The sequence below is a fragment of the Coregonus lavaretus genome (assembly GCF_964263955.1).
Source record: "Coregonus lavaretus genome assembly, chromosome: 4".
NCBI lineage: Eukaryota > Metazoa > Chordata > Actinopteri > Salmoniformes > Salmonidae > Coregonus > Coregonus lavaretus.
In genome coordinates, this window is record NC_139991.1 from 74,135,398 (window position 1) to 74,148,525 (window position 13,128).

The following is a 13,128-nucleotide window of genomic DNA, read 5'->3' on the forward strand; positions in this document are numbered from 1 at the left end:
GCTCATCATTATCAATGGTGTCAATCATTTTGGACCCCACTGTATTTTTAAAGCTGTTTTCAGTCAAATCAGAACTACTTTTTTCTTTAATGTTTGACATTGCAAGAACAGGCCGATTTTATTTTATTTTAAGTCACCACCTGGACAGCCCAGCCTGGTATCAAAAAAGAGAATGTATTTCTCACTTATTTGGGCAAATTAAGGTAATAGATGAATGTGGGTATTGCGTCAATAGGGTTAGAACGGGAGTGAGATGAAACATCATTGTGCGAGTTAAACACTTGAGTCGAGCGAGCGGAGGACAGGTCCTGCGAGCGGAGGACAGGTCCTGCGAGCGGAGGCCTGCGCTGTACGCACAAATTAAACTTGAGAGTTTGCGAGTGTGACTTTGAGCGAGCAGACTGCATTTACGCGCGTAAATTTGATCATTTTCAAATTCGGTCATCAAGGCAAAGGGTGGCTACTTTGAAGAATCTAAAAACTATTTTGATTTAACCCTTTTTTGGTTACTACGTGATTCCATATGTGTTATTTCATAGTTTTTATGTCTTCACTATTATTCTGCAATGTAGAAAATAGTAAAAATAAAGAGAAACCCTTGAATGAGTAGGTGTGTCCAAACTTTTGACTGGTACTGTATACTGTTTACAGGAAACTCACTCTACACCTTTACATGAAACGTGGAAAAAGGAATGGGGCGGTGAAATAATTTTCTGTCATGGAAAAATAAACTCAAAAGGTGTGATAATTAATTAACAAAAATGTCAATCCGAATGTGCAAACAGTCAGGAATCATCCACAAGGAAGGAGGACCCTTTTGAATATGAAAGGGGACGAAAAACAGATTTGGCTCATTTAATCGTCCAAATCAGGATGATGCACACTTTGTTTGAAAATAGTTATACCAATCTATTGAATTTACAGGCAACAAATGTTCAAATCATTATGGTGGGAGACTATAACACAGTGTTAACATTTACATCATTTAGCAGATGAATGTGGGTATTGCGTCAATAGGGTTAGAACGGGAGCGAGATGAAACATCATTGTGCGAGCAAACACTTGAGTTGTGCGAGCAAACACTTGAGTCGAGCGAGCGGAGGACAGGTCCTGCGAGCGCGGTCCTGCGAGCGCAGGCCTGCGCTGTACGCACAAATTAAAATTGTTAAGTGTTAAATACCTTTAATGGACCGTAAAGGAAATCACTCTACAAACTATCATCACCGTGCCCTTAAGGAGATCACAAATATTATGGACATTAGAAATAGTGGATATTTGGAGACTAAAAAACCCTTACCTACTGAGACATACATGGAGACTTAATCAAGCTAGTCGTCTTGACTACTTTCTCGTCTCTTTCTCCCATCAAAGGTTAAAGAAGTTAACCTTTCTCCCGTGAGTCCAAATGTGCACTTCAAATTTCCATATCATAAACCTCATGTCATATTCAGTGTCAGCGTTTATGATCACTATGTTTAATGTACAGTTACAAGATGACATGGCTTCATACCCTGGGTTGTTCTGAACAGAATGAGCCTGTTTGTCTATTGTGAAGAAAATTCGCCTCGGAACCCACACCTGAATGCACGTGTGACTTCTTTCTATGCGCAACAAAATTATGATCAGTTTCTCTGAATTGCCTTGTGAAAGCCTAACACTGTAAGATCGTATTTTAGAACTTAGCTAGTCATGTTGGCAATAGAACAAGCTTTCAAATGATGCACACCTGACCCAGACTGCGATTTATAAAATGGGCCATTTTTGGATTGCGTAAACAACAGTAATTGTGTGATGGCGGGGATGCAGGGTTGTGTTCCAAACAAATCAACTACCAGTGTTCTTGCTCTAGTTCCTCAACAGCACAGCTAGGAGAGCTGAAAAAAACACCTTATAGTTGAAGACTTCTTTGAGTCAAAGGTGAAATGAAATTACTAAGGAACTGTGCACACTTTGGATTCATACCCACAAGACATGCTAACCTCCCCTGTTATTGGTAATGGTGAGAGGTTAGCATGTCTTGGGGTTATGATATTTGTGTGTCTAACTTTCTCACTCATCATTATTCACAATTCATTCAGGATTATCCGTAATCATGGTAGCATCCACATTAATGTAGAAGTGTTTAGAAAGATATTCTATTCTTATTTACAATAAAAGTGACACCAAAATGACACAATGCATTATTTACCATTCATTTCTATTAGGCACAAGATAATCTGAAACAACCAAAACAAACTAAAAACACATCTAAAAAGTTTGTAAAGTCACAAGCTTGATGTATTAATTGGGATCAAAAACTAAACTTTTGACTACTTTATTTATAAGAATCTTTAGGGGTGTCAATTTTGGCCCCTACCTTTTTGAGAAAGAAATAGTATTACTTGTAAAGAAAATCTCTTTATCTGAGCACTAGTATTAGTGTAAAATAATATCATTTCCCAATTCTTTGGCAGCATACAATATAGCTCAGTACTTGAATTATTTATTTTATACAGTCATTATTGCTCATCTTTATCTGATAGGAAGTCAAGGACCCCGCTGTAGTTCTGACAGGAAGTCAAGGACCCCGCTGTAGTTCTGACAGGAAGTCAAGGACCCCGCTGTAGTTCTGACAGGAAGTCAAGGACCCCGCTGTAGGTCTGATATTAGTACTTCCATCTTGGAACGTAAAAATAATCCAGGTTCATTCAAAAGACATTGAATTAAAGTTTCATGTAGGAATAATGAAAGAAAGGGATAAATCATTTGTCTGGGTCAAGCTCCATCTGAATGAATATATATATATATATATACACTCTGCTAAAAAATAAAGGGAACACTTAAACAACACATCCTAGATCTGAATGAATGAAATAATCTTATTAAATACTTTTTTCTTTACATAGTTGAATGTGCTGACAACAAAATCACACAAAAATTATCAATGGAAATCAAATTTATCAACCCATGGAGGTCTGGATTTGGAGTCACCCTCAAAATTAAAGTGGAAACCACACTACAGGCTGATCCAACTTTGATGTAATGTCCTTAAAACAAGTCAAAATGAGGCTCAGTAGTGTGTGTGGCCTCCACGTGCCTGTATGACCTCCCTACAACGCCTGGGCATGCTCCTGATGAGGTGGCGGATGGTCTCCTGAGGGATCTCCTCCCAGACCTGGACTAAAGCATCCGCCAACTCCTGGACAGTCTGTGGTGGATGGAGCGAGACATGATGTCCCAGATGTGCTCAATTGGATTCAGGTCTGGGGAATGGGCGGGCCAGTCCATTGCGTCAATGCCTTCCTCTTGCAGGAACTGCTGACACACTTCAGCCACATGAGCTCTAGCATTGTCTTGCATTAGGAGGAACCCAGGGCCAACCGCAACAGCATATGGTCTCACAAGGGGTCTGAGGATCTCATCTCGGTACCTAATGGTAGTCAGGCTACCTCTGGCGAGCACATGGAGGGCTGTGCGGCCCCCCAAAGAAATGCCACCCCACACCATGACTGACCCACCGCCAAACCGGTCATGCTGGAGGATGTTGCAGGCAGCAGAACGTTCTCCACGGCGTCTCCAGACTCTGTCACATCTGTCACATGTGCTCAGTGTGAACCTGCTTTCATCTGTGAAGAGCACAGGGCGCCAGTGGCGAATTTGCCAATCTTGGTGTTCTCTGGCAAATGCCAAACGTCCTGCACGGTGTTGGGCTGTAAGCACAACCCCCACCTGTGGACGTCGGGCCCTCATACCACCCTCATGGAGTCTGTTTCTGACCGTTTGAGCAGACACATGCACATTTGTGGCCTGCTGGAGGTCATTTTGCAGGGCTCTGGCAGTGCTCCTCCTGCTCCTCCTTGCACAAAGGCGGAGGTAGCGGTCCTGCTGCTGGGTTGTTGCCCTCCTACGGCCTCCTCCACGTCTCCTGATGTACTGGCCTGTCTCCTGGTAGCGCCTCCATGCTCTGGACACTACGCTGACAGACACAGCAAACCTTCTTGCCACAGCTCGCATTGATGTGCCATCCTGGATGAGCTGCACTACCTGAGCCACTTGTGTGGGTTGTAGACTCCGTCTCATGCTACCACTAGAGTGAAAGCACCGCCAGCATTCAAAAGTGACCAAAACATCAGCCAGGAAGCATAGGAACTGAGAAGTGGTCTGTGGTCACCACCTGCAAAACCAGTCCTTTATTGGGGGTGTCTTGCTAATTGCCTATAATTTCCACCTATTGTCTATTCCATTTGCACAACAGCATGTGACATTTATTGTCAATCAGTGTTGCTTCCTAAGTGGACAGTTTGATTTCACAGAAGTGTGATTGACTTGGAGTTACATTGTGTTGTTTAAGTATTCCCTTTATTTTTTTGAGCAATATATATATATATATATATATATATATATATATATATAAATTAGTGGATTTGACCATTTCAGCCACACCTGTTGCTGACAGGTGTATAAAATCGAGCACACAGCCACGCAATCTCCATAGACAAACATTGGCAGCAGAATGGCCTTACTGAAGAGCTCAGTGACTTTCAACGTAGCACCGTCATAGGATGAAACCTTTCCAACAAGTCAGTTCGTCAAATTTATGCCCTGCTAGAGCTTCCCCGGTCAATTGTAAGTGCTGTTTTTGTGAAGTGGAAATGTCTAGGAGCAACAACGGCTCAGCCGCGAAGTGGTAGGCCATACAAGCTCACACAGCGGGACCGCCAAGTGTTGAAGCGTGTAGTGCGTAAAAATTGTCTGTCCTTGGTTGCAACACTTACTACAGAGTTCCGAACTGCCTCTGGAAGCAAGGTCAGCACAAGAACTGTTCGTCGGAGCTTCATGAAATGGGTTTCCATGGCCGAGCAGCCGCACACAAGCCTAAAATCACCATGCGCAACGCCAAGCGTTGGCTGGACTGGTGTAAAGCTTGCCGCCATTGGACAATGGAGCAGTGGAAATGTGTTCTCTAGAGTGATGAATCATGCATCGCCATCTTGCAGTCCGACAGACCAATCTGGGTTTGGCGGATGTCAGGAGAACGCTACCTGCCCGAATGCATAGTGCCAACTGTAAAATTTGGTGGAGGAGGAATAATGATCTGGGACTGTTTTTCATGGTTCAGGCCCCTTAGTTCCAGTGAAGGGAAATCTTAACGCTACAGCATACAATGACATTCGAGACGATTCTGTGCTTCCAACTTTGTGGCAACAGTTTGGGGAATGCCATTTCCTGTTTCAGCATGACAATGCCCCCGTGCACAAAGCGAGGTCCATACAGAAATGGTTTGTCGAGATTGGTGTGGAAGAACTCGACTGGCCTGCACAGAGCCCTGACCTCAACCTCATCGAACACCTTTGGGATGAATTGGAACGCCGACTGCGAGCCAGGCCTAATCGCTCAACATCAGTGCTCGACCTCACTAACGCTCGTGGCTGAATGGAAGCAAGTCCCCGCAGCAATGTTCCAACATCTAGTGGAAAGCCTTCCCAGAAGAGTGGAGGCTGTTATAGCAGCAAAGGGGGGACCAACTCCAAATTAGTACACATGATTTTGGAATGAGATGTTCGTCAAGCAGGTGTCCACATACTTTTGGTCATGTAGTGTATATCTCTATGGTGCCTGGGCTAATAGCCTGCGTTCAGCTCAGCTCCAAAGGTCACCAGTATCGACGGCCTCTAGGATATGGCAGCCAAGGTCCTATAAAATACCATTGGCACAGTCCCATGCCGTGTCACGATCAATAATGCATAGTTGATAAACCTTGAGGGTCCGATCAAAGAACCTTCGTCTACATGCAAAAGGTCTGACTTGACGCGTAATCTTCCTGAATTTGATCTCCCTTAAAAAAAAAACTATCTATTCTGAATTCTCTCACAGGTCATTGATTTATATAAGTCTTGCAATTTAAAGTCACATCCTGAAACTAGAAGCTGCGCCGATATGTCTAACACAGGCACATTCTCTACTAAGGCCGGGACCATACCAGTATCGCAATATTTTTTTAAAACCCGAAGCAGACCAAACTCTTTGGTCCTTTTAAAAACCTGCTGTATGTCAAATATTGTGTGCAATAGCTTGGAAAATATCTCTGGATGACAACATAATTATGTTTCTTTCCAACATCAGGGCTGTTTTCCTAAAGAAGTTAAATCTGCTTCGTGATTTGTTTCCTTGCCACTATACTAAGGAGTATGGCGATACTGCCAACCCCAACAGCCCTGCTCTCTACTGTAGGTCTTATTTTCTCATTGGGAATAGTCTTTAAATCATAATGTATAGTCTTTAAATAATAATGTATAGTCTTTAAATAATAATGTATAGTCTTTAAATCATAATGTATAGTCTTTATATCATAATGTATAGTCTTTAAATAATAATGTATAGTCTTTATATCATAATGTATAGTCTTTAAATCATAATGTATAGTCTTTATATCATAATGTATAGTTTATCATAATGTACAGTCTTTAAATCATAATGTATAGTCTTTAAATCATAATGTATAGTCTTTATATCATAATGTATAGTCTTTAAATCATAATGTATAGTCTTTAAATCATAATGTATAGTCTTTATATCATAATGTATAGTTTTTTATCATAATGTACAGTCTTTAAATCATAATGTATAGTCTTTAAATCATAATGTATATAGTCTTTATATCATAATGTATAGTCTTTAAATCATAATGTATAGTCTTTAAATCATAATGTATAGTCTTTAAATCATAATGTATAGTATTTAAATCATAATGTATAGTCTTTAAATCATAATGTAAAGTCTTTATATCATAATGTATAGTCTTTAAATAATAATGTATAGTCTTTATATCATAATGTATAGTCTTTATATCATAATGTATAGTCTTTAAATCATAATGTACAGTCTTTAAATCATAATGTACAGTCTTTAAATCATAATGTATAGTCTTTATATCATAATGTATAGTCTTTATATTACATTTACGTCATTTAGCAGACGCTCTTATCCAGAGCGACTTACAGTTAGCACATACATTATTTTATCGAACCCACAACCCTGGCGTTGCAAACGCCATGCTCTACCAACTGAGCTACATCCCCTGCCGGCCATTCCCTCCCCTACCCTGGACGACGCTGGGCCAATTGTGCGCCGCCCCATGGGTCTCCCGGTCGCGGCCGGCTACGACAGAGCCTGGATTCGAACCAGGATCTCTAGTGGCACAGCTAGCACTGCGATGCAGTGCCTTAGACCACTGCGCCACTCGGGAGATATCATATATCATAATGTATAGTCTTTAAATCATAATGTATAGTCTTTATATCATAATGTATAGTCTTTATATCATAATGTATAGTCTTTAAATCATAATGTATAGTCTGTAAATCATAATGTATAGTCTTTAAATCATAATGTATAGTCTTTATATCATAATGTATAGTCTTTAAATCATAATGTATAGTCTTTAAATCATAATGTATAGTCTTTAAATCATAATGTATAGTCTTTATATCATAATGTATAGTCTTTATATCATAATGTATAGTCTTTATACCATAATGTATAGTCTTTATATCATAATGTATAGTCTTTATATCATAATGTATAGTCTTTAAATCATAATGTATAGTTTTTTTATCATAATGTATAGTTTTTTATCATAATGTACAGTCTTTACATCATAATGTATAGTCTTTAAATCATAATGTATAGTCTTTATATCATAATGTATAGTCTTTATATCATAATGTATAGTCTTTATATCATAATGTATAGTCTTTAAATCATAATGTATAGTCTTTATATCATAATGTATAGTTTTTTATCATAATGTACAGTCTTTAAATCATAATATATAGTCTTTAAATCATAATGTATAGTCTTTATATCATACTGTATAGTCTTTATACAATAATGTATAGTCTTTATATCATAATGTATAGTCTTTATATCATAATGTATAGTCTTTAAATCATAATGTATAGTTTTTTATCATAATGTATAGTTTTTTATCATAATGTACAGTCTTTAAATCATAATGTATAGTCTTTAAATCATAATGTATAGTCTTTATATCATAATGTATAGTCTTTATATCATAATGTATAGTCTTTAAATCATAATGTATAGTCTTTAAATCATAATGTATAGTCTTTAAATCATAATGTAAAGTCTTTAAATCGTAATGTAAAGTCTTTATATCATAATGTATAGTCTTTAAATAATAATGTATAGTCTTTATATCATAATGTATAGTCTTTATATCCTAATGTATAGTCTTTAAATCATAATGTATAGTCTTTATATCATAATGTATAGTTTTTTATCATAATGTACAGTCTTTAAATCATAATGTATAGTCTTTAAATCATAATGTATAGTCTTTATATCATAATGTATAGTCTTTAAATCATAATGTATAGTCTTTATATTACATTTACGTCATTTAGCAGACGCTCTTATCCAGAGCGACTTACAGTTAGCACATACATTATTTTATCGAAACCACAACCCTGGCGTTGCAAACGCCATGCTCTACCAACTGAGCTACATCCCCTGCCGGCCATTCCCTCCCCTACCCTGGACGACGCTGGGCCAATTGTGCGCCGCCCCATGGGTCTCCCGGTCGCGGCCGGCTACGACAGAGCCTGGATTCGAACCAGGATCTCTAGTGGCACAGCTAGCACTGCGATGCAGTGCCTTAGACCACTGCGCCACTCGGGAGATATCATATATCATAATGTATAGTCTTTAAATCATAATGTATAGTCTTTATATCATAATGTATAGTCTTTATATCATAATGTATAGTCTTTAAATCATAATGTATAGTCTGTAAATCATAATGTATTTAAATCATAATGTATAGTCTTTAAATCATAATGTATAGTCTTTAAATCATAATGTATAGTCTTTAAATCATAATGTATAGTCTTTATATCATAATGTATAGTCTGTAAATCATAATGTATAGTCTTTAAATCATAATGTATAGTCTTTATATCATAATGTATAGTCTTTATATCATAATGTATAGTCTTTATATCATAATGTATAGTCTTTAAATCATAATGTATAGTTTTTTATCATAATGTATAGTTTTTTATCATAATGTACAGTCTTTAAATCATAATGTATAGTCTTTAAATCATAATGTACAGTCTTTAAATCATAATGTCTTTAAATCATAATGTATAGTCTTTAATTCATAATGTATAGTCTTTATATCATAATGTATAGTCTTTAAATAATAATGTATAGTCTTTATATCATAATGTATAGTCTTTAAATCATAATGTATAGTCTTTAAATCATAATGTATAGTCTTTATATCATAATGTATAGTCTTTAACCCATAACAGTCGAAGCCCTGTGGGGGGGGGGGGGGTTCTACTAAGCTATATGGAATTGTTTTATGAAGGTCATACCAAGGACCATTTAGCTATTTCATTTGGAATTTTAAGACCCCTTGAAGTATAAAAACAATTATTTTTGGCCTTACTGCTATTAGCCCACAGATTCACTACATGGAACAACAGATAGTCCCCCAAAAAATCTGTTTGTTCTGAAGTGTCTGTCCTATATCAGAGATATTTTTTTTTTTACATGTATATAACCCCTTATTTTTGGTCTCGGAATGTCCTTGAGTGGCCCAGCCAGAGCCCGGACTTGAACCTGATCGAACATCTCTGGAGAGACCGGAAAATAGCTGTGCAGCGACGCTTCCCATCCAACCTGACAGAGCTTGAGAGGATCTGCAGAGAAGAATGGGAGAAACTCCCCAAATACAGGTGTGCTAAGCTTGTAGCGTCATACCCAAGAAGACTCGATGCTGTAATCACTGCCAAAGGTGCTTCAAAAAATACTGTGAAAAGGGTCTGAATACTTAAGTAAATGGTATGTTTTTTCTTTTTTTATAAATTTGCAAACATTTCTAAAAACCTGTTTTTGCTTTGTCATTATGGGGTATTGTGTGTATAATATAATATGCCATTTAGCAGACGCTTTTATCCAAAGCGACTTACAGTCATGCGTGCATACATTTTTTTGTGTATGGGTGGTCCCGGGGATCGAACCCACTACCTTGGCGTTACAAGTGCCGTGCTCTACCAGCTGAGCTACAGAGGACCAATCTACACTCGGTAAGAGTGTGTGTAGATTGATAAGGGGAAAAAAACTATTTAACCCATTTTAGAATAAGGCTGTAACGTAACAAAATGTGGGAAAAGTCAAGGGGTCTGAATACTTTCCGAATGCACTGTACTTCCATAAATTTTTTCATCTGGTACCGGGGGACCTTCAGACGATTCTTGTGAGGCCTGTGGGCGTCCTAGAGCAAAACAACCAACATGTATGTGTTCGACAGTCTCACCTTTCCACAGACGGGTCATGTTAGTGTGTAGCCCAAACTTTTCGGACGCTACAGACAGAAGTTGGCAGATCGGTTGTACCGACTTCAGACGAGTCCCAAGAGGCTTGTGGGGGCCGTACAGCACAACGGAGAACACCATCGTGTTCGTGAGAGTCTCATCTTTCCATAGATGGGTCATAATAGTTTAATCTTTAAAATCATAATGTATAGTCTTTAAATCATAATGTATAGTCTTTAAAATCATAATGTATAGTCTTTAAATCATAATGTATAGTCTTTAAAATCATAATGTATAGTCTTTAAAATCATAATACTCCTGAGTGGCGCAGTGGTCTAAGGCACTGCATCACTAGAGATCCTGGTTCGAATCCAGGCTCTGTCGCAGCCGGCCGCGACCGGGAGACTCATGGGCGGCGCACAATTGGCCCAGCGTCGTCCAGGGTAGGGGAGGGAATGGCCGGCAGGGATGTAGCTCAGTTGGTAGAGCATGGCGTTTGCAACGCCAGGGTTGTGGGTTCGATTCCCACGGGGGGCCAGTATAAAAAAATATATATATACAAAAAATTTTTTCACTAACTGTAAGTCGCTCTGGATAAGAGCGTCTGCTAAATGACTAAAATGTAAATGCAAATGTAATAATGTATAGTCTTTAAATCATAATGTATAGGTCTATACTTTGCCCATCTTGGTGGCTAATGATTGACATCCCATCACATTCCCATTATGCATTGCTTCCTCTGCGCTGCTTACATTGCTTCCTCTTACCGAGTTCATGCCACTGAAGATGTCTCCTGATCCCACGTGGGATGTGTGGACAAAATTAGTGGGCTCCCCGATCATACTCCTGTCGATGCGCCTCCGCCGCTTCTGCAAGGAGAAGAAAAGGATACGTTGACCTTTTGAACCCAAGTTCCCTTTGTTTTTATTCTATTCTATCCTCTGACAAAAGAGTTTCAGTTTCACCTTTTACGTTTAACGTTAAATCAATTTCCTACGTTCAGCTTCCAAGGGGTTTGCGCATCAGTCAAGCAAGCAACAGATAAACGTTTCACCTTCATCTTGACTGCCGATGCATACAATGAATACCAGTAATAGAATCGAATCGCTATGTACACAAGACTGAGCTGTATGGAATACTAGCCTGTGAGTGAATCCTTCCTCTCTCAGTAAAGGAAGGAATTTGACCTCTCTCTCGGTGCTGGGGCCTCTGATGTATTTAATGTAAACATACATTTTTTTCCACTCTGACAACCAAAATAAACTTGACTCTTTAGCGAAGGACAAATGAACTGTGCTTCTAATGAATTGTCAGAGCGAGTCAGCTAGCAGGCATCACAGCATGTACAGGCCTATTCTGTCAGTGGATAGCAACGTTAGCGCTGTGTGATTAGATGGCTTTGCTCGTGGTGTTCCGACTTGTTCCATAGTTGATTGTAACCCATGCCGTGATGCCAATTACTACACATTGTAACACTATTGTATAAATATCAATAGTTCCAGCAAAGCTATTTCCCTGCCTTTATTGTCATACTGCTGTAAAGAATCAGTAACTAAAATCGGTAATTACTTGAACGCCACACGTCCAGTTGCCATGACAACTGCTTTCTGATAACCGAGGCGGCTGTGAGGTCTGCCATTTCCTCAGTCTACACACGTCACTGGTCACAGAGCCAAACGCCATGGTAACATTTCACACACTCTTCCACGACACACATCACAGGACCATCTTAAAAAGCGACCGTCACTGACTGATTCCACTATAGCGGTGAATAAAATTCGGACAAACATTTCTTGTGAAAGACCATGTAAACAACGTTCCAATCACACTTTCCCCAGAGTGCGGTAAGCCTCGAAACACCGGGTCTCACCCTTAGCCCCATCTCCAATTAAGGAAGGATTTACAATAGACGGCCAGATCACTTTCGTGGGATACAGCAGTGCTGCAGTTGTCCTAGGTCTGCAGATGTGATTGCTCCTTCACATGCAAATCACACCAAGCGAGCTGGAGTACTGGTCTAGGGGTGACTGGCAGGTCAAGGCCACGTTACACTGCGCCACAGTGTTTTACTACAGGGAAGCCTTGTCACACTGCGCTACAGTGTTTTACTACAGGGAAGCCTTGTCACACTGCGCTACATTGTTTTACTACAGGGAAGCCTTGTCACACTGCGCCACAGTGTTTTACTACAGGGAAGCCTTGTCACACTGCGCTACAGTGTTTTACTACAGGGAAGCCTTGTCACACTGCGCCACAGTGTTTTACTACAGGGAAGCCTTGTCACACTGCGCCACAGTGTTTTACTACAGGGAAGCCTTGTCACACTGCGCCACAGTGTTTTACTACAGGGAAGCCTTGTCACACTGCGCCACAGTGTTTTACTACAGGGAAGCCTTGTCACACTGCGCTACAGTGTTTTACTACAGGGAAGCCTTGTCACACTGCGCCACAGTGTTTTACTACAGGGAAGCCTTGTCACACTGCGCTACAGTGTTTTACTACAGGGAAGCCTTGTCACACTGCGCTACAGTGTTTTACGACAGGGAAGCCTTGTCACACTGCGCTACAGTGTTTTACTACAGGGAAGCCTTGTCACACTGCGCTACAGTGTTTTACTACAGGGAAGCCTTGTCACACTGCGCTACAGTGTTTTATGACAGGGAAGCCTTGTCACACTGCGCTACAGTGTTTTACTACAGGGAAGCCTTGTCACACTGCGCTACAGTGTTTTACTACAGGGAAGCCTTGTCACACTGCGCTACAGTGTCTTACTACAGGGAAGCCTTGTCACACTGCGCTACAG

At 39.7% G+C, this 13,128-nt stretch overlaps 1 protein-coding gene across 1 annotated transcript in view; it reads right to left on the reverse strand.

Annotated features, from left to right (window-relative positions):
* cdc42se2 (CDC42 small effector 2) overlaps positions 1–13,128 on the reverse strand; it is a 51,885-nt gene that overhangs the window by 9,246 nt on the left and 29,511 nt on the right. The window contains exon 2 of the mRNA XM_084159835.1: positions 11,093–11,194. Coding sequence (XP_084015961.1) covers positions 11,093–11,194 — 102 coding nt within the window. The remainder of the gene's footprint in view (positions 1–11,092; positions 11,195–13,128) is intronic.